This window comes from Patagioenas fasciata, chromosome 8 (genome assembly GCF_037038585.1).
Source record: "Patagioenas fasciata isolate bPatFas1 chromosome 8, bPatFas1.hap1, whole genome shotgun sequence".
NCBI lineage: Eukaryota > Metazoa > Chordata > Aves > Columbiformes > Columbidae > Patagioenas > Patagioenas fasciata.
The window spans coordinates 18,416,777-18,439,831 of NC_092527.1; the positions used below are offsets into that span (position 1 = coordinate 18,416,777).

General features: G+C 36.1%; 1 protein-coding gene across 33 annotated transcripts in view; it reads left to right on the forward strand.

Moving 5' to 3' along the window:
- KCNMA1 (potassium calcium-activated channel subfamily M alpha 1) overlaps positions 1-23,055 on the forward strand; it is a 476,353-nt gene that overhangs the window by 237,063 nt on the left and 216,235 nt on the right. For 12 of the 33 annotated variants that reach the window (XM_071811786.1, XM_071811785.1, XM_071811784.1 and 9 more), the window contains one exon: positions 20,893-20,916. The exons of the other annotated variants lie outside the window; for them this stretch is intronic. In XM_071811786.1, coding sequence (XP_071667887.1) covers positions 20,893-20,916 — 24 coding nt within the window. The remainder of the gene's footprint in view (positions 1-20,892; positions 20,917-23,055) is intronic. 33 annotated transcript variants of the gene reach the window in all.

Sequence of the window (23,055 nt, forward strand, 5' to 3'; positions counted from 1 at the left end):
TGGTTGCCTTCAAAGGGCTGAATGTAATTTTAGGGCTGTATAAACATAGGAGTTGTTAGCATTAGAACACTTGGCACTTTTCATAAACTCTATGAACAGAAAAAAGAGTTTTGGGTTTTTTTTTTTTAAGTATAGCTATAGTTTACTGCAGCAGGAGTTTAGAAACCTTTTTTAAAGTATTTTCTTAATGTTATAACGATCAAGGATGTAAACCAGCATTTTTAGCTCTTTCCTAGTCAGTTGACCTCTGTATAAAGCCAACATCCATGCTGCTTATTTTCCTAATGCAAGAGAGTTTAAACAAAACTAAAAAGAATAAGTTTTTAATGTAAACAATTTTGTGTTATTCTCTTCAGTGTTATCATCATCTTTACTAAACTGAATTTACAGTATAGCAAAACCACACAAAACTGATCTACTTTAGAGGTAGCATCAGAAGACAAAAGAAATATAGCCAGACCTGCAGCATTTATGTAAGCTTTGACAAGTAAGCTATGGGAATTTTTTTCTACTATCCGGAGTTGTTACCATGTCCCTTGAGGCTACTTAGTGCAGCATAGTGTGCTGCTGCTGTATAAATGCTTAATACATATTTATAGAAGTGTAATAATTTTTTTTTGTCATATTGATAGATCTTAATACATACACTTGGTGGATTTGGAGTATCCAGATCCAGAATTGTGATTACAGCTCATCTTTAGTCAGTGGAGTGCTCTAGCCAAACTGATGGAACCTGATGTTAGGCAGGATAGGATCAGTGGCAACCCAAAGAAAAGAGATTGTGCTGGGAGAACATCAAAAGAAGGAGGAAAAGTCTGATCAGTCGTTATAAGCAAAGAGTGTTCAGACTCTAAGAATCTGTAGGTGTTTTAGAGGAACATTCTGTTTCATGTTTTACAAGGACTGTGATTTTTTTTTTTTCCTAAATGATAAATAATATGATTCAAACCCTTCCAAAATGCAGAGATTTCTCCTCTTATAGGGAAATTTAACCTGTATAGGTATAATATAGACTAGAATTTCTAAAGATACTTGTTTAAAAACTGTTTTACTGAATGATTAAATTAGTTGATTCCTTTGTTTTTCACAAAGTTTGCAGAAGTGCTTCATAGCTTCCATAGTTGTTTGTCTGCATTAAATATAGGATTAAACATGATGTAGAAAAAGAAGTAACTGATAGTTCATGAAGAGAATGGAGTTATTAAAAAAGTTGGGTTTATTCCAGTCTTACATGAGATTGACAGTACTTAACTTTTGATTTCTTTTGAGGCTTTGTATCAAAAAACAATTTAGGTTTGTAGTATTTTTTTTTTCCTAAATAGTTAGACTGTTAAAATAATTTGCATGTTTTTACCTGTTCAAATTATTAAGTTATGCCCTCATATTTTGCTAAACTTGACCTGTTCCTTACCTAAAGAAGATCGGCTGTTTTCCCCGTCTCTGTTTTTAATGTGATAGTTCTTGTTACCTTCAGAAAAACATAGTAAGTAATACATAATGTTCACTTTCTTGAAAGATTTGCTATCAGTATGTGAGTGAAGAAAAAAAAAAGGCTTTGACAGAAATGTGCTCGTTTTCTTTTGGATTTTTCACCTTTTAGTTTTATCCTGTTATCTAGGGCTACATTTTTTCTAAAAGGAAAAAGGAAGGCAATGCTGATAGAAACATGAATCCCTTAAACTGCACATTAATAAATCAGTTTGATGTAATATTTGTTTCTTTAAGTCATCTTACTTGAGTGTAGTGCGGTGCCATTCTTTTTATGTAGCATGTATCATTTCAAATAAGATCAACATCTATTGTTAAATAATTCATAGTAGTATTGATCAGTCAGGTCAAGACTGAAAACTCTTTACTCATGTGAATACTGGTCCTAAGATTACAAATTCAAACTAAGTACCATTCTTCAGTTGCTCAAAACTGTTTATTAGACAGCCTTTGACAGATTACATCAGAGAACTAGCAAGTTATTCATTGGGTATCACATTGTAGACTAGAGTTTATTTGTGAATGATTCCTTTTGGCTGATGTGGCCTCTAAAAATTTAATATTTTCATTGTATTAGAGAGGGTAATCACTCTAAACTTGGGGAACGGTGAATAATTCTGCTCTGCTGGGAATTTTTCTTTTTTTTGTGAATATTATGTTTTCATTGAACTGCCACTTTCTGAAAAGAAAAAGAGATGACCATATTAAGTGACCTGAATGCAGCTTCCCAAATAGCTGTGTACATTTCAAAACAATATTGGCTAATGCTTCCTAGAATTTTTGGTGGGTCCAATGTATTTGCTTCCTGACCTGTTTCAGACTGTGATAATTTACATTAATGTTTTATTGATTACTTGTTGTCTCACATATATGCAAATTTAGAATGAATTATTTTCAGAAAATTATGTATTTATAATGATGTGTTTGACCCAAAAAGTAGAAGTATGCTACAAAAAATTGGTAGTTAAAGCTCAGACCGCTTGGAAGGTTAAAAGCTGTTTTGGGAAATGCAAAGCCAAAGAGTTGGTTTCTGTAGGTTTCGTTTCAATGCTTGCCATTTACAGGTTAAACCTAGATAAGATTTTATCAAGATTCACAAATTAAGATGTTTAAAAAATGCTAAAAATCTGTACGTCCTTCTACACCTATGTTCATACTGGTGTTAAATTTTGATTTTATTTGGTTTAGTATTTAAGTCTGTAAAGCCAGCATTGTTATGAAATATCATTCTTTTCTGTGTAGCAGTGGATCTGTGACCTTTTGTCAGTGTTTTGCCAAGAAAATTAATTTCTGCAGCCTAGTAGTTATTCCAGGACTTTTGTAAACAGAGTTCAGAATATTTTATTCCTGTGTGTATTCATGTTCCTCTTCTCTGTTATCAAATCACCATTAAGCACCTTACCTAGACTTTATTTTCTTTCATGTTATTGTCATCTTTTAATATTAGAATAATTTCTGCTAATATTTTTACAAGTATGTTTTGCAAAAATGCACTCATATCTAAACCATAGGAGAATTACATTGCTTTATTTGTGGACTTCCCCTGAAATAGGAGCAGGGTAGCTTTATTATGAGGTGGACCAAGAAAATGCAGTGCTCTTTTCTATTCATTTTTATGTGCAAACTGCAGCTGTACGTTTGCCAGTGCCTTTAGAATGCTTAAGATATGTTTTAGGAGTGGTGTTTTCTTAATGATACACATTTTTGTAATTACTTTTTTACTTTAATGGAAAAGAACACTAGGTAGTGATTGCAAAACAAAATAATTGCGGGTAAATACTCATTTTGAGTTTGTCCCATCTTGTTTAGCATAACAGCCTGGAGATAGTATTTTTGTTGGCTTTTTTTTTTTTTTTTCCACTGCCTAAAACCCTGTAAATTAATTTTTAGTGCATAGTGCAGAAGTCAATTTTGAGAACACTTACTGGGGAAGACCAACTAAGAAAGTAATTTCACTAATAATACTTTGCAGTTTTTACTTAAAAGTGAAAGTGACAATTTATAATCTTGCAGCTCCTGGCCAACCTCCTATACATAAGCTGGCAATAATATTTCCATCCAAAAATTGCTTTTTTTCGCAACCATTAAAATTTTCCACATACTCACTTGCTAGGTTTTGGCCTAGAGGAAATTGCATTCTGACAGGAACAGGCGTTAATGGCCCTGACAGTGTCCTCCCCCTGCATGCAACGCAGGAGCCTCTTTATGTTCAGCCCAGGGCGGGCTGTGGGGTTGCTACCCAGTCTGGGTTCACAGCTTTATCTGGGGTTTCCTGGGTCCACAACGTTAATTGTACAAATAAACTGTAGTTGGCTACAATGTATTTCAACTCCAAGAGATTTATATTGGAAAAACTGAGATTGTGAACTCAGGAAATCGTGGATTTTTACACCAAAACACACAGTAGAGTTTTCATGTAACCCTAGAAGACTGATAGTTTTGCTGCTGTGCTCTATTCTGTTGCCATAGACACTGTAAGTCTGCGAGACCAAAGTTCTAATTTATTGTCTTTTTGGCAAATGCAAGCTTAAATGCAGAATATGATATGAGCATAGGATAAGATGAATAACAAATGGAAGGAAAAAAACAAGCAAACACCTCCCCCCCCGCCATCTATAATAAAAACCCAAACCTACGAACTCAGTTTTACATCTGGAAGAAAAAGACACAGGCAGAATGACTTGAGAAGAACGCAGTACATTAATTTGCTTTTTAGTCATTTACCTTACCTACAGAATCAGTGCACCATTTCAGGATTTCACATGCTCAGTTTTTATTTTAATTTAGTACTAGGCAAACTCAAGTGCATTATCCTTGGTGGTTTAATATGTTCCACAGCAAAATTATAGTTTTGGTTGAATATTGTAGCTCAGATAATTCTTCATTGGTCAAATTTTGATTGTGTATGTGAAATACAACTGTGTATAGGAGGTTTTTGAATGACAAACACAGGAAATGATAATAGCAATATAGCAGCAATACTGCAAACTAATTTTTATAGTGTTGTTTGGAAAAACAATCTCTGATAGAAAAGACCGTAAACTTTCAGTGTCCATGCAACATGCATATTGATCATTTCAGCAACAGTTGGTGTGATTCCAAAATGTATTTAATGGATTTTAAGATTGTTGTTGTTATTGTTAGTGGTAAGACTGATGCCTATGCATCTGTACCCTTATAACCTCTCTGTACTGTGTGCTACATAAAAAACTCAGAAAGTAACCTCTTCTCTACCAAACCCACAAGAAGAGTGAAAAAACATTTGAGTGTAAAGAACAGACAGAGAAAAGCAGAAAGGGGAAGAAAAAAACCTTGAAATAAGTGTCTCTTTACCACTTCTGTAAATGATGTGATCATTTGACCCATGCAAAATAAATTAAGATCACGAAGCTTGTTCATTTTGGGCCATATGCCTCACCTTCTTTTAGAATCAAAACCTCTGGCTTAACACATAGTGATTATTGTCTTACTTGCCAGATCTCTCAAAATATTTGAGACTCCCATGACTTTCTGTTACTTTTTGACAGCTGCCTGCAACCTCTTGGACAGCTGCTGTTAGCTCAGGAATTTCTGGCTGGTTTCTTGTGAGATTGCAGTTGCAGCCCCAGCTGGTAATTGTGGGTTGCAGGTCTCACCTGCCACCAACAGAAGCTTCTGTTCTCAGACTGTGTATTTCATGATAGCTACTCAGTTTTCTCTTTTTTTTTTTTTGTGCAGAAGAGAAAGAGAAATTGGAGTGTGCCAAGAGAATAATTAGGATTATCACCAGGAAAGGCAAAAAGGATCGTCAGACAATTGAGCGATATCACTCATCATCTTTCCCCAAAACTGAACTAGTATTTGTTAGTAGACTTGGTTCATTCCTCTCTTCATTCTTTTTATCTGCTTCTGCCAACAATAGAGTTGAGAAGGACAGAAGAACAGCGTTTAGGAAGATACTATGCATGACTTACATTGACAAAGGTGTGGGTGCCAGTTTTGTAGTCAGAATTTTGAAAACAGACTAAGGAGGTTCACCCTTTGATTTTGAAAGGCATCCCTTGGTGATGCTTTTGCTCTTCTTTTGCTTTTTCTTGAGTTGGCAAAACTGATCCTCTTCATACCTAGCTGAAAATCAACACCAAGAAATAGTGATATATTAATTACTTTAGATTATAATTGAAACTAATTCCTTGGCATTCATAGTAATATTTTGGATGTGCAAGGAAAAAAAACAACACGGTTTTCATTGGTCCGTATGAGCCTAAGAGTCTTGATCGTGATGAGCTGTGATCTGTGAGTCCTGACCAATGATCAGACCTGTGTCTCTTGCTAAGTCATTTGGACTACAGATTCTTCTAACCCAGACTGTAACGTTTAGCTTCCTGAATATTTGATTTTTTTACTGTTTTAGTACTCAGTTGAGCAGTTAGTTTGCAGGTAGAAGTCATGGCAATTTGACTATGAAGAAAGTGTGCCAGCTGGGTGCATCTGTGACTATGTAACTGGTAACATCCAAAAGATCCCCTTTTGGAAATAACAGGTGAAAAATTCCTGTGATGCGTGTATGATGGGGAAATGGCAAATACCATGGGAGTTATATCTGAAAACACACGATACTTATGGTGTCCCCTGACTTGGTGTACGCTTCTCTGTAGGCAGTTGTTCCTAAAAACACCCCAGTTTCCAATTCAGTTTTTAAGAGGTATGTTGACAGTTAACCTATTAGTGGAGTTTGTGTAAGTGCAAAAATATGAAGACTGAATATTCTTAGGGTCTACTTTCTGAGTACTCAACACGAGATTCTCCAAGATTTTGGATCTTGATAAGCAGAAATTTTAGCAGAACTGAATGCCATTGAGTTCATAGTACAATATGAGGAGTATTGCTTTTGTAGCTTTTTTATCTATTAAGTGTTAGTACTTTAAGGTGCAGCTTGTAGCACATGCTTGCACTGAGAAATCTGGGAATTTCTTCTCAAGTTGTTCAGATACTTTATGTGAGAGAATTTACAAAGCCATGACAAATAAGCATACTGTTCTGGAAGCTGGCACAAGAACCATGATTTTTCTCTGCCAACAGAACACTGTCAAGGCTGTTTAGTACCCAGTTAGAACAATAATCTTCCAGTGTTTTGGGAGGGGGAGGACTCATGTTGTGGGATGAAAGTATGAATCAGCTTGGCAGCAGGCTGGTCAACAGTTCTTTCACCACATCAACATGTTCCCTCACAAAATTGATATTTAACCACATTTATTGTTTATTGCGTATTTTTTAAAAATTATAATGTTTAGCTTGGCTGAGCCCCTCCTAACTTTTAAGTGCTAGACCTACCCTGTAACTATAATGGAGCCAGTGAGTTTTGAAAGAAGATTGCTTTAAATTATAAACATTTTTTTTGTGGTCCTTATATCGATTGTCAAATTAAGTTATTCTGGTCACACAAAGTGTTGGACATATTTACTCCCTCCCTCTCCTAGTTTCTGAAGCTGAGTTTCAAAAGAACTTTTTAAGAATCAGTAAATCTGTGTATCTGTAAAGTTGAGAGCATGGCAGCTGGACTTAATAAATCAACAAGGGTGCTTTTTGGTATATCTTCCTTTATTCTACTTTGTCTTAAAAAATTCTCTCAGAAACAGTGAGGAAGGGTGAGAAATTATTAAAATCATTATCTTTCTCCTTTGAGACTTTGTATATTAAATGGATTGGTTTTCTTTGTTGATACATAGAGATGTATAGGTTTATTTTTTTACTTCCAGTTACAAGAGTTTATTCGTATATCCTCTTGTTCAGAAGACAAACCCACTCCTCCCTTCCCCTTATTGCCTCCTAACCCCCATGGCTTTACCTGTGCAATTTTGCAAACTGCATTACTGGTAGTGGTGGTAGTGGACTCAAGCTGTTGGAGTGAAATCCTGCTGTTGTCATGGGAGTCAGAGAAAATTTCCTTTTAAGTATTATTTTATAAAGTTGGTTGAAGACCAGTAATGTCTGCCGTTTTAAAGATCGCCATTCTCAAATATTTGTTGAAAAATCAGGAGGATCATAGAATGTCCTGAGTTGGAAGGGACCCACAAGTATCATTGAGTCTGATTCCTGTCCCTGCATAGGACAATCCCACAATTCACACCATGTGTTTAGGGTATCGTCTAGTCCCTTCTTGAACACTGTCAGGCTTGGGGCCATGACTGCCTCCCTGGGGAGCCTGTTCTAGTGCTCCGCCACCGTCCAGATGAAGAACCTTTTCCTAATGTCTAATCTAAACCTCTCATGACACATCTTCCTGCCATTCCCTTGGGTTCTATCACTGGTTGCCAGAGAGAAGAGATCAGAGAAAATTCACAAAATATAAAGCTAAGTCTGTACTAGTTGCTAGGAATGCGTTTGATGGAACAACTCATTCTGGACATAATCTCCAAGTATGTGGAGGAAAAAAAGGTTATCAGAAGTAGTCAACATGGATTCACCAAGAGGAAATCATGTTTGACCCACCTGATAGCCTTCTATGATGGTATGGCTGTCTGGGTAGATGAGGGTAGAGCAGTAGATGTTGTCTATCTTGACTTCAGCAAGGCTTTAGACACTGTCTCTCACAACATCCTCGTAGGTAAGCTCAGGAAGTGCGGGTTGGATGAGTGCATGGTGAAATGGATTGAGAACTGGCTGGATGGCAGAACTCAGAGGGTTGTGATGAACAGTGCAGAGTCTGGCTGGAAGCCTGTAGTTAGTGGTGCTCTCCAGGGGTCAGTTCTGGGTTTAGTCTTGTTCAACCTGTTCATCAGTGACCTGAATGAAGAGACTGAGTGCACCCTCAGCAAGTTTGCTGACGACACCAGACTGGGAGGAAGGGATGACACACCAGAAGGTTGTGCTGCTACTCAGCAAGATCTGGATGGACTGGAGGACTGGGCAGAGAAAAACCTGATAAAGTTCAACAAGAACAAGTGTAGGGTCCTGCACCTGGGGAGGAATAACCCCAAGCACCAGTACAGATTAGGGGAGGACCTGCTGAAAGGCAGCACTGCAGAGAGGGACCTGGGAGTTGTGGTCGACAACAGGTTGAGCATGAGTCAACAATGTGCCCTTGTGGCCAAGAAGACCAACTTTATCCTGGGGTGCATTAGGAAAAGTGTGACCAGCAGGTCGAGGCAGGTTCTCCTCCCCCTCTACTCTGCCCTGGTGAGAGCGCATCTGCAGTACTGTGTCCAGTTCTGGGCTCCACAGTTTAAGAAGGACAAGAAACTACTGGAGGGAGTGCAGTGGAGAGCTGCAAAGATTATCAGGGTTCTGGAGCATCTTATGAGGAAAGACTGAGAGAGCTGGGTCTGTTCAGCCTGGAGAAGAGAAGGCGTAGAGGGGACCTCATCAATGCTTATAAATATCTCAGGGGTGGGTGTCAAGAGGATGGAACCAGACTCTTTTCAGTGGTGCCCAATGATAGGATGAGGGGCAATGAGCAGAGTATCTGTCTGAATATGAGGAGAAACTTCTTTACTTTGAGTGTGTCAGAGCACTGGAACAGGCTGCCCAGAGAGGCTGTGGTGTCTCCTTCTCTTGAGACATTCAGATCCTGCCTGGACACATTTCTGTGCAATCTACTCTAGCTGAACCTGCTTTAGCAGGTGGGTTGTACTAAATGATCTCCAGAGGTCCTTTCCAACCCCAACCATTCCGTGATCCTGCGTTTGTCTCATTGACGGTCACTATTGACAGGGACAAGCTGTATTAAAAGAAATGTTGAGATGATTGTTCTTATCTGTCCTTGGTCAACATAATTAACACAGCTGTCAAGGACAAAACGTTTTTGCATTGCAGACAAAGTCTGTGCTTGTCAACTAAAGAATTGATCAGTAAATGGAAGACAAGATGATGGAATAATTCCACACAATAGTACAAGAGTGAACAAGGTACTTGCAGTCTTCTGGAAGTTTCGCACCAAAGCTGAGTGATGGCTGAGATGTGGGTGGGTTTCATTAGTACTCCACAAAAAAGGTTTTCTGACTCCAGTTGCCACATAGATAAAACTTGGATTTATGGAGAAGGAGAGTTTTGGCATGTGACTATCAATGAAAAGTAAATCAGAATTATTTTGTATTGATTAGGTGTGTCACTAACAGTTTGATCAGGTTTGGAGAGATGGGAATGAACCAGCCTGTGTAGATTAATCAGTGGAATAACCTCTCAGGCAGGAGATAAATGAAAATAAATTACTTGTCTGCAGAAGAACAAAGTCTGTTGACATTAGTCAAATATCATAAGTGTCTCACTCAAAAACTAGTGCCTGATGAACATTTGGAGCTTTTTTTCTGTATGCAAATAAACAGCTAAAAACCGCAAGGTTGAATGTCTTCGGGATGTAGAGAGGACAGGAAGGAAGAGCACAGAAAGTTAATCGTAAAATTTTAGTAAGTAAGCAGAAAGCCACAGGTTAATGGTAAAGAAATGCCAATACCACAAAAAGGGAGCTGTGGGGGGGTGGGAACTGGCACAGGTGGGAGGGGAAGGTATATTTGGCAGGTTGGCAACATTTATTTAAAGACAGTTTTTTCATTCTCTGGGCTTTGGATCTTAAAATTGGCAGACATTACACTCTAGATTGCTTTTTCTTAACATTTAGAAAATCAGTCTTTGGAGTTCCATTCTTTTTGGCATTCACAGAGTGTAGCAAGAATGTAATACATTATGAAGGAAAGTCTGTGAAGTACATACAAATGCCAATATAGTACTTAAAAAAAAAAAATCCCTAAGGAACAGTTACTTGCATCAAAAGAAAATTATCCAAGGAAACATTTCCATGCAACAAAATGGTAACACACAATGAAAATAGACCTTAGCATGACAGCAGACCTGCTAAGAAAATAATATTCTGAGCATTAACTTCACAGCATGTGGTTTGTAAAATTCCATGCAGGTGCATAGCTATTTATGTAAATCTTTGTCGTGATCACAATGAATTTTTGAAAAGATATAGGAGGAGAAGGGGTCAATGGTGATTTGTTAAAATAAATAACATAAAATTTATTCCTTTTCCAAACTACAGATTTGTTGTGGTTTTTGCCCTACCCTTCCTATTACAAGCTGTTCCATAACCATCCTACTGCAATAGTCTCAGTCACTTTGGTTGCTCTCCGTGTAACTTGTTGTAATTTGAATCAATTGTTCTGGGGTTGCCGACCTGACAAATATAATATTTTATTCCAGGTGTGGAATTCACAGTATCCTTTTGTATGATATCCTAGTGGATGCGTCTTGTTTCATGCAACCCATTCCCGAATGAACTAAAACAGGGAGAGATAAAAGAAAAAGGCAACACCAAATTGACTAAAAGAAAGAAATGTATGATTTATAAAACTCTTTACTTTCTTACAATAAATAGATGTTTAGATACCAAAGCTATTTTCATATTGTGATTTTAGTGCCTTGGAACATCTTGCATCTGATTTCAAAGGACAGTTCTATAGAGATATAGGTAAATAAATTAATGTGCTTTCAGCTTTTTGTTATAATGAAATGAGCATTTATCTGTGAGGATGCGAAGAACTAGAGCTTGTAACCAAATGAAAAACAACAGGTAGCAAGCTGGCATTGAGTCACAGTAATCCACTGCTGTCCTGATAAATTGGTCAGGATATCAGTTTCATAAGACGAGTTTTGAAAACAACATCATCCTAACTGAAGCAGAACTACTTATAGTCAGACTTCCCCTCTCTGCACCTACTCACTTTCTAAAGAGTTGTTGCTTTGCTGAGTGGAGCATGGGAAGTAATACCCTTGCAGTAGCATGCTGTCACTGTGGAGGACATGACATAGACTCTATGAGTAGGATCCTGTCTGATAAAATGGGGGAAGAAATAGAGCTGTCTTGCATTTAAAGAGAGCTATGCAGCCAGTCTATGCGCTAGTCTGATAATTCCTAGAAAACATTGTTGGGAGCAGGAAGAGGTCTGTGGTACTTCTCTCATTTACTTCAGTTCACCCTCTGCTTCTTCTGACTCTAGATAGCTTACGCACTCCTCAGCAATTTTGTTTGAGTGACAAGGAAAGCAGCGTTCTGCTGAAGAAAATGCAGAACTCAAATTTTTGTTACTGTCTGCACTGTCGTCTGCAAACAACTAGTAGTTATATGAAGTTCATATTGAGCTAGGTCTTCATTCCCAACAGATACAAGGAAGCTGGTACTCCAGCTGGGAATTTGTCCATTTGCTGGCTGAAGCATGTATGTGAAGGGAAGGAAGCAAAGGATGTGGAGACTGTGGCAATGAAAATATATAGGATTTGGGAGTGTCCTTAGTGTCCTGTTATATGTCTTTCTAAACCTTCTTGTTCACTTTCATGTCTGTTATTGTAAATGAGCGTTGTGTTAAATTGAAGAGTCATCTAAGATTAAAGTCTGCTTTATGTTTGGGCCTCTATAAGACTTGCTGTGACGATAAGCAAACATTATCTATGTGTAACTGACAGAGCAAAAAACAGAGAAAATAATTTAAAATTCATAGGAAATGTTTAAACCATCTAGAAAGATGTTTCAAGCATATTTCCTCATGCTGTCTCCAAAGGCAAATAAAAAAAAATCATGGCATCTAAATGTTCAGATATTACAAGATTTAATATTGGTTTCAACAGTCACTACTTTTTTATTATCTTTAATAAGCACATCTGTAAGGGCCCTAATGCTATCAGGATTTTTTTTTAACAGCCTAATTTTCCCTCCAACCTCCTGCCATTTATTTCCCTTCCAAGGAGTCATATGATCTAGCTTAGAATGAAATAGATCTAGCAGTGATTTGCAGCTCATGAATGACTGGCAAAATTGTGTCCCTTAACTCCACAAAGAAGGAACTCAAATTGAAGAGACAGCTTAGGAAAAAAACCTCATGTTCAGCTAAAGTTGTTGTGACTATAACAAATTGAGATGATAATGGGAGAATAAGGAAATATCGTTAGCTTGTAATTAGAGCTTCTACCTTTTCAGAAAAAGTGACCAGAGTCTCTTCATTATAAAATATGTAAAAATGAAGGAAAATTTGAGGATGTTTTACTCATATATTTTTTCAAAAGTTTTTAATATTATACAATGAGTGCAGACTATCTCTTGATGAGCTCTATCCATTTCTGTTCTTTTGCATCACGTAGATGGCTCAAAGAAACAAAGAAACAAACAAAAAAACCCAAATGAAAAACAAACAAAAAAAACCAACCCAAAAGTGTGTGATGGAGTTTCCATATTAGTTTCTATACCAGTGTCCTATTCAGAAATGAGACATGGCAAGTTGTTATCAGATTTTCTTATGGTTATTAGGTTTCTGAGAAACTGACAACTGGGTCAGTCAACTTTTACATGGATGGTTCATACTGGAAATCAGCCTTTACGTGATAAGTTCCAAGTTAAGACAAAATGACAATGGCAACAAACTGCTGCAGCATCCTGACTGACTTTGCTGATTTTCTTGACCTTTTTTGCACTTTCTGAATTTGTATGGACTACGATTTGCCAGGATCATTGTTGTCAAATCAGTTGCCAAATATAAAACTCAATCTGCCTTCCTTTGTTTATTAAAATCTTACAATTAGTTATCACAATAAAGATTTTAGCTCTATTGAGGATGGAGGAAAGCCTTTATTACTGCTGTTATAGTTCAAAAAGTACAAAATCAGGCACAAATTTATTATTACAAGACAAGTGATCAAGTGCCTTCCTATGTTTTTAAGTCTTGCTATCATATGGATATTATTTGCCTGTAAGTTTAGTTCTAAATGAAAACACTAAAATCAAGCTTATGGAATCATGGAGTAAAATAGAATGAGCTGTATTCTTCTATTGGAGGTGCTAGTCATACTCCCACAGAGAACTTTCTTGCACTTTTAAAGAGAAAAGAAAGTGCCACCTGCATATAACGAAGTATTACAGGCAGTTTTTCACCCGTACTTTAGTATAAAAAAGAACAGTTAATCTGAAGTATAGGTAACAAAATGGGGAAAGATAAGGCTTTTTTTCGAGATCAGCTGATGATCTTTGTAGTTACTTATATCATTACTGACATGAAAGGAGAAGATGCAGAGGACAGTTTCAATCTAATTTGTCCCCCAGGGACTGATGTAGGTCTGCCAGGTAAGCAGTCTGATTGTACAAGAGATTTATTGTGTGCAATACTCTATCAAATATGAAGCTGTCAAGACCCTGGGTATGTTTCTACTGCACAACTGAATGTCTGCCTTTTTTTTTTTTTTTTTTTTTAAGCTTATCATTTTTAAGAAAAAGAAAGATTCACAGTATGAAATTTGCAATTTTTTTTATTTACGTAGATATCTGGAAGTTTTTTTTGAAAGGCTTGGAAGCATGTGATTTGAAATGAATGTCTGAGGATCTGCAACAGTGTTTCCTGAACCATATGGAAAGATGAGATGCACACTGTCTAAAGCACACCATTGACATCAGTGTTGACAGCAGTGTCTTCCACTAAAAAAGTAACTTCAATTGAAGCGTGATTTTAGTGCTTTTCTAAATAGACCGAACCTTACAGAGCTTTGGGTATTATCTCCATTCTGTGGAAGCACTATTGGGGACTGCAGATAGTCACTCTAGGGCCACAGAAAGTGAACGGTGCAGAGCAGAGGAGGCTTGGTGGCTGGAGGAAATTTCTTAGAGAGTACATTTAAAAGGCTTGCTCACTTTGGTTTATTGAGAAGAGGATTGATGTGTGATTTGGTTTGACTGTAGTAAGTGTATTTGTGGAAGAAAGTAAAAGGCTATTTTATATGATAAATGCTTGACAAGAATCAATATCTTGAAGCTGATGCTGGACAAACTCAAATGGAAAATAAGGTATTAAATGTTAATGGTGTGAGTGACTGTCCACTGAAGTATTCTGTCAAGAGAAAATGAGGACTTTTGTTTCCTGTGTTTGTTCATGTTGCGATTTTTTTTCTTTTCCAGAAAGATGCAGTTTATCAAAACATAAATTATGCTTCAGTTAAAATGCCAATAATTTACTCCATTCAGAAGTAAGCTGGTGAAGCTCAATGGCTTGTGGTGTACAAGACATCCATTCATTAAGAGTTTCCAGTCTTCAGTCCTATGAATGTTTATCTTGGGGCCCTACTGTCTCTTATCGATATACTTGTGTAAAGAATAATGACAATCTGTATGTCATGGAAACACCTACGTAGACCTTAGATCCTTTCTGTTCTCAGGAGAGAGTATTGAAAGGCAGGAAGCGTACAGAAGTGTAACTTGTGCCCTCTAAAAGAAGTTTTTAATTTTTTTTTCTTTTACTTCACTAGTAAAAATTAAAGCAGAAACACTTTAATTCCCAAACTCCCCTGCTCATTTGCGTATCTAGGGTAACCTAGTAAGTGTAGAGCTAGGATAAAAATGTTCTGTTTCTTGTTCTGATTTAGCTTCGAAAATGCTTTTCCTCTTGTTTAGTCTCTCAGGTGTTCATTCTATGGTAAATAGTTATCATGCAAGGGTAGTGCACAGAGGCAGGACTAAACTGGTCAGTGTTCTAATGTACCTCAAAGTTATTTCAAGATGTATTTCAGATAAATAAGTTACCATTTTTTTAACGTATGTAGATTTTTTTTATATACATGTCTTCAGGTGCATGTCTGAAGGTTTACTGTTTCTGTTTTCACAAATACTGATATGCATATTTGTGATCTTAATAACATGTGTGAAATTTCAATACAAGTCAATCTGGATGGAGTATACTCATGAATAAAAACTGCAATAGGCTATCATGCCACCTTTTATACACTTCCATCTGCCTCCTCACAAAGTAGAAGAAATAGAAATGAGGAAAATTGAGTTGCAGTGTGTACCTTCAGCTCAACAGATTTGAACTTTGTCAAGTGGATTGAAGAACTTAAAAAGAGAACTCCATCTTAGAAAATACTGACCATTAAAATTGTCAGTCATCTTGATTAGCAATTCCATAACATCATATTAACATAATATCAGAAAAGGTAGTCTGTTAGTATATGCCATAAACATTTTATGTAGTTTCTTACAGTAAGTTGGAAGGCAATGCAGGACTTAGAATGTAGATGATATATATTTTTATAATAAAATTCCTAGGGACATCATGAACTAGAAATGTAGTTAATATAAAGAAGAGTTCAAACATTTTTTTAAAGTAGTTTTAAATACCTCTTTTATTCTCCTGCCAACTGCATTGGCTTTATGTCATTCGTTTTTCTTAAAAGGAAGTTTATATCTGTCCCTGTACACTCACAATAAGCAGTGAAAAATGACTCGGTAGAAAAGCATTAGTTCTTAAGTATGATTGAACCTAAAGACAAAGACTAGTTTACAGTGAAAAAATACAGTTTTGTTTTGGTATTTTGTGGAGTGTTTCGTGTTTGCTGTTCATCCAAAATGAAAATAGGGTAACACATTTGTGTGAAAATCCCAAAATATTTTGATTCTTAAGTACTATACTATATACACTTTAACATAACAAACTGGTTATGCTGTTCATTTTATCAGTAAGAGAGAAAGACAAACAATTATGGTATATGGGCAGTCTGTATCAAAGCAAAAACATTATGGCAGTCTAGAAAATGAAAAGATTTTCATACTGTGCAGGTGCACAGATTATTTTAGCTGTGGATGTATTTTAATATGAATCACTATTCAGTTACGCATTTCTATACTATTAAATTCTTAGACATCTTTAACTGCAGCGTTCCTTGATGCACACACGGAATAGTAATGCTGACATGAAAACTTCTCTCAGTTTTTCTCAAAAATTAATCAGAGGAGGGAATTAGAGATACTTTATTTTACTTTTTTTGATCCAGAACTACATCAGTAATACTAATGCATTTTGGAAAAGGGAAGAAATGTATATAAACCAAAAATATCACTTGAATAGAGCTAGTATAGCTTTTCAAAGTACATGAAACTGCAAACCTCAATACTTAGGGAAGCACAGAGGTTGTTCCATATGTGTATGTTTATCTACTGGTATGGAACTGAAGTACTGTCACAATCAGTTGGGAACATGTCTTTCAACTGCTTGTTTTTCCTAAGGCCATAATTCACCATCAGACCTAGTGTGAGTGTAAAAGCATGTCTGTCAGTGAAGTCGCAATAATTTATAACCTCCAGTATGCTACTGCCATTGTGTATGATAAATATAACCCACCTTAAGGCCTCAGGGATGCATGCAAGCTGCTAGAAGAGGCTGAATTACGGAATAAGGGTTCTGGTAGTCTGTGTTCCATCTAAACAAGCAGCAAGAAGGGAGGAAAGCCCCCTATGGACTTACAAGACTAGTCTAATTACTTTTATTCAGCTAGTGCCAAGATTTACAGTACTGATGGATTAACAGTTCTGTGGTTAATGAAGTTTGGAGATGATTTTCCTTAGTATTCAAAAAGCTAATTCTTCTAACTTTTCAGAGTGTCTTTTGTGGGACGTGCTAAAGAGATAATAAAGAATATAGAGAATTACTAATAGAATAATGAATAAAATAATTACCATGCCAAGAACTAAATGTAGCTGCATGGATTCTGTTGCTACACAAAGAATTTTTAGTACTGCAGCATTAGGTGAACATACAAAAAGCAGGCTTCATGTATTTTCTCCCAGGTGATACTTTTTTGTAGTTGCTTGTGATGATGTGACAAAATGATAGGACAAGGAGTAATGGGATCAAGCTGGAACACAAGAGGTTCCACTTAAATTTGAGAAAAAACTTCTTCTCAGTGAGGGTGACAGAGCACTGGAACAGGCTGCCCAGGGAGGTTGTGGAGTCTCCTTCCCTGGAGACATTCAAAACCCGCCTGGACATGTTCCTGTGCGACCTCACCTAGGCGTTCCTGCTCCAGCAGGGGGATTGGACGAGATGATCTTTCGAGGTCCCTTCCAATCCCAAACATACTGTGATACTGTGATAATTTCCTACGGAAGTAGAAGCAAAAAGCACCTTAAATTATAATACGCAAGTAATTACTACCAATGGTATTTTTCAATAATAAATTTTTGAATTTAGTATGCAAAAATTAGTATCTGAGTCCAATGTTTTAACTTTCCAATTTACAGAACTACTGAGTACTCAGAACTGCTGCTGAATTTGGCAGGATATGAAGCTTCAGCCCACAGATCATATTGCTTTGGAGTCAAATGCCTGAACTTGCATGAGAATTTTAGTTTTCAGCAGTTCTAGTAAACATAATTGTAAATAACTTTAAATAGTGAAATTTAGTTTGAAGTTTTCTTGGCATTCTTGTTTCTTAATAAAATTATTGTGAAAATGTTTTTCAATTAGCTGCAACTCCTCCCCTGCTGTTATTCAACTCAGAATTTTAGGTCTGTCAATCTGACACCTTTGTTAAAAAGCATCCTTTTGCAGTATCATTATGAAAACAGATCTACCCACGCAATTTTTCATAAAGCTGCTTTACATGTAGACCAGTAGGTCTAGGATTTTGCAATAGTGATGGGATGATGGGTGTGCTAACACTCTAATCAATAATAATCTGCAAAAGTTTGTTATATGTGGTTCATAACTCAAAGTCTGTGATCAAATGTCTTATATTAGAAAGAATACTTACAGATGCAGCTGTTTCGTAAAGCAGAATCCTGATAAATCTTCCCTGATACAACCTATTTAATGGCTAATAATCATTGCAGTACACTTTTTTAGACAAGCAGGGGTTGAATAGAAACATGTTCTTTGCAGCCATAATCAGAGTCAGATTAGTAAGTGTTTATTCTTATCCTTACCACTTTATCTACTACTATGCTACACTTTCTTTTTCCAGAAATCCTGGGACACTGGTCTTCCTAGTTCTCCAGTATATATGACTTAGTTTCTTCCTGTTTCTGTCTAGAACAAGCCCTTTTGGATTAAAGGTGTTTTGAATATTTGAACAATAGTCTCTTTATGATATTTCCAGTCAACATTGTTGAACCATACTAAATCTAATGGAAATGCATGTTATTTCCGTGAATAAGTTGTGGTTTACAGTTTTCATCTGTTCTTTTCCTGAGTTTCCATAAGCCCTTGACTAGACAAGAATTTAGAAGCTCAGCTGTTGGGTTCTGGGTCACTTGCTGTGTCTTTCTTTTCTCCTTGATATCTCTAAGCTTCCAGGTTACATAGTACTCTACTTTGGCAAGTGTCTTTATGCAGATATGCTCCTTCAAGAGGATGTAAAATGATTTTACTTATTTTTTTAAAATTCTCCTTTGCAATGTTGACCTAGAGAAAATAATTAATCATCTGCTTTTTCTGCACCATCTTTCATGAATTAAAAATTCAATACCTCTACAGTGGTTATGCATCTTATACCAGACACGTTCTGTAGAGCCAAAGGTTTCTGCCCTTGCTTTAACTTAAAAGCTGCTAATATTTGTTATGCTAATTCATTTACATGGAAACACTGATGCAAGTGTTGCAAATTGGGAGTTAGTTTTTTTTTTCCCAGTTTTTAGTACAAGATAAAACATAGTGTATTTTTCCCTCCAGTTTGACTTGGCAATAGAGGTGAGAGTGTGGCTAAGTACTGAATGTGGGGAAGGAAGACAGTTGTCCTGAAGGAAGCAACGATGAACAATCTGCCCTTTTGTCACAGAGACCAATGCTCTTGACCAGGTGTAATTAATTTCAGTAGATCAGAGGCAACTGCAGTTTCCTGGTCAGAAGGTCTTGCCTCCTCTTTTTCCCTTTCTTTAATTAACCTGCATGTCAATCCTTTCACCTTTTACAGATCTGAGGAAAAACAAGCTCTGCCAGGAATAATTACAGAAAGGTATAGAAGCACATTACAGGGAAAATCCTGGGTAGACAGGGACTAACTGCGGTGTGGTCCTTAAATGGTGTTTATAAGAAGAATTAGGGATATTTTTTATTTTTTTCCTCCTTTGTGTGAAAGAAGCTGACTGGGAAAAGAGAGAGTTCAGGAAAGGAAATGTAAGTGGCTTGATGAAAATAGGGAAAAGAGGTGAGATAAACAGCTAGGTGTTAGTCTGCCCTGTATGTACAAGGATGACTACTAAGTACACTCACTGAGAACTGTTTTAGCATGATATCTATTTAAGAATAGTACAATTGGAGGTTTTATAATGGGAATATGTAGGTGTGTGTGGTGGTGCTTTGGCTTGTTTGTGATTTTTGTTTTGTTTTGTTTTGTTTTTTGTTTTGTTTTTTTACCTATTTCAAAAGGTGCTGACAGGTTTTTCTGCAAATCTTCTGAGCAATTTTAAGAGGCCAGAAAATAATTTCTGCTGTCAATTAAGCTGATTTTATTTTTATTTAAATTTCTTTACAATTTGCTAAATGAAAATATTAGTATTTCAAAAATTTATCAGAATATAAAAACAGAGATACCAGAAGCAATTTTTCTGCAACTGGAACAACAATAGATTCTGTTAAAAACTTTATAAAGTAAGTGAAATTCTAGTTTTCTTGATAAAATTATTTTTGGTATTCCCTGAATTGCTGCCCTGTGTAATTAGTTGCTATATTTTGGAACTGTAATGAAAATAGAATAACCACATACAATTATGGGTAATTAAGAAGAATTGCTCAAAACCAGCATACCTATTGAAAAACATGGAACAAATATTTTTGTAATGGAAGACATAATATGTTATAGTATTACAGAATCATGTGTTTTTCATCACAGGGTAGGATCTTTTAATGCAAAAGTTGCATTTAAATAGCTGACCTGGTCAGCTATTCATTTCTGAGCTTACTGGAAGCAGGCTGTAAAGTACAGGGCCTAATGTACATGCCTTAAAACAGGGTGTTATTCAGGTCACAGTTTTACATTCGGAACAACTATGAAGGTAAGGTAAAAACAATTCAGAATTACCACAATTTCTGCAAAAAACTGCTTTATTCAGCAGAAAGATGTTTCTTATTAGAGAAGCAGCAGAAGGTGGCTGAATAAATAACTCGCACCAATGCATCCCTTATATATTACCCATATACATTCAATCCAATACATTATGCATTCAAATCAGTGGAAGTTGTGTGTTTTAGATCCTGTGCACTGCATTGAAAAGTTCATCTTTACATATTTGTGTGTTTATTATCCTTAGTTATTCATCGGTTACTGAACACTATGGACATTTTAAAATTACCCTGTATCTCATTATTTCATCCATTCATTTTTGGCAATTACATTGAAAATTCAGGTTTGCTTTGAAAGCTCCAATGAGATTATTTTGAATTAAATACCAAAATGCTTATTAAAAAGGACTGATTGGATTTCAGACTTGTTATTGTTATTTATAATTCCTCCTTCCTTTTATTCTCTTTCTCATCCTTTTTGTGCTCCTCTACAAGCATCTTTCCCCCCAGAGTAATACTGGTGCTATGTACAGTATTTTGTTTACAGTGGTATAAACATTTTCAGCTTGTGACTTCATTATTGAAATAACTCACCTCTTTCATATCAACTCTTACCTAGGAGCCGTACAGCAGACTCATTGATGTAGGTTTTTTTCTGCATGGCAGCCCAGGCCAAGCTGTGGTTTCATTGCATGATGCAACTTCACCTTTTATTGGTTGTCTATGGGATTAATTATAACCTATTCTTGTATTGCCTGTGCATGTCAATGTGCTTACCATAATGGTGTATACACTGAATGCAGTCTAAGCATTAAGTGCATGAACTGGAATTAAAAGAACCCATAAAATTAGAAGGTTTGAGCAAATGTAAATTATACTTATCCATATCTTGAAGGTTTTATAGAATGAATAGGACATAAGATGTATCAGGTCTATATATTTGAAATTTCCAGTATGTTACAGTAGTTTATTGACTAGATAGACAGTTTCAGTGAGTGCAAGGTGTGGGGAAACAAAAAATGTGCTAACTATTCTGTTGTGATGAAAGCTAAATAATGCCAGTAGTGTTCAGAAAGATAAACCTCTCCCTGCTGTCAACTTTACAGCAGGCAACAATGAAAGGAGGTAAGATTATACATAATTTGTTCAAAATCAGAATTTGGGAACAATTTTGAAGTACAACAGGTGTTTTTTAAATAATATTAAATAGCCACCCAAAATGTATTCATTCACAAGACACCACTAAAATATATGAATAATTATAACACTGCTCTAAGTTTCTTTTATGAATGATGATGTGACCATCCTAGGCAACCCATTATTCATATGTTCTTAAATGTATGCAAATCACCTTTAGCAGCACAGCAGAAGATTTGATTTAATGCCAAACCTGTTGTTTCCTGATAGAATGATGAAACAGCACTTTAGAAAGGGCCTTGAAATATTGTGTCTGAACACAATTTTGTAGTGCTGTCAATTATTGCAAAAGTTGAATATATGTTTTCAGAAGTTACATTTTGTGCTTTTTGGGGGGTCAAAATTAATTTACATGTTTCAAATTAATATTCAGCTTAGTCAATAAACATCATTTATCCTATACATTTGATTTTGGGAACCTATAATATAAAATGTTATGATATTTTAAAAATAATTGCAAACAGATAGATATAAAGCTGAAATACACTCTTAGTATGTACTTCTAAGCTGGTAACTGAAAACATGCAATATATTCAAAAAAATAACAAAGGGAAGTAATTTCCAACTGTAAAATGTATGTGGTGGTATAAAGTTCTTTCAACTGAAATCAGTGCAAAAAGTATTATTACACCAGTCTCTTTGACTTTTCAGCAGCTCAGTGTGTAAGCCTAACTACATATCCATTTTCCACTGCACGGTAGCCAGAATAAAAAGGTGTTGGGTGATGATACAGTGCAAGCCATTTTGAGATGGTGTTAGGAAAAAAAAGAAGCCACTATATTTTCATTTTTAACATCATTATAATCCTTTCCTTACATTGATGTAAAGTAGTTTTATATCAGGCTTGTGATAATTGCTTTAAGCAACTGCTACAGGTGTTGGCAATATCTCATTCCATTTGTTGATGGGGATAAAGTGATTGCTAAAAAAGGAAAGGCATAGTGTCATTAACCTGACTAAAAGGGCTTTGCCTTTCCCATTTAGAAAAGCCACTGTGGTTGGGACTGTCACTAAGGATTCAGGCTTGTTTTCTTGTCTGAAAAGTTGAGCTAGGAAAGAAATGAGTTTGTGGGGTTTTAAAAAATTTCTTCTTTTTTCATTTAAACAGTTTCTATTCTTTTGCAGAGTAAATTTGATTGTTCAGTTAGTCTTTCATAGAATCAGCATTTTGGCTTAAGAATATGGTAATTTCCTCCTAGGGCAGTTCTGGGAAATTATCAGGTCCAACAGCTGGAACAGCTGTGACATGAACATTCCTAAGTGGGTAAATTTACTAGATTTCAGTTATATGCATGTGGAAAGTAAGCCACGGCAGAGGAATGTACGGGTAGAGAAACTGTACTTGCGCTTTACTTTAAAAGGTATGTGCAATAAAGACTTTCCAGGAGTCCAGAGAAAGTAAAAGGGGAAACTGACAGAAAGAACTGCCAAAAAAAAGTTTATATATGCTGGGAGTTTGTTACCTGGATTATGCCTACAGTTTGTCCAAGACAGTGGAATTTAAACAGATTTACTGTGATGCTCAGGATATATTCAGTGATCTCAGTTACTCTTGATGGTTGTTTTTTACTTCAATTCACTTGTC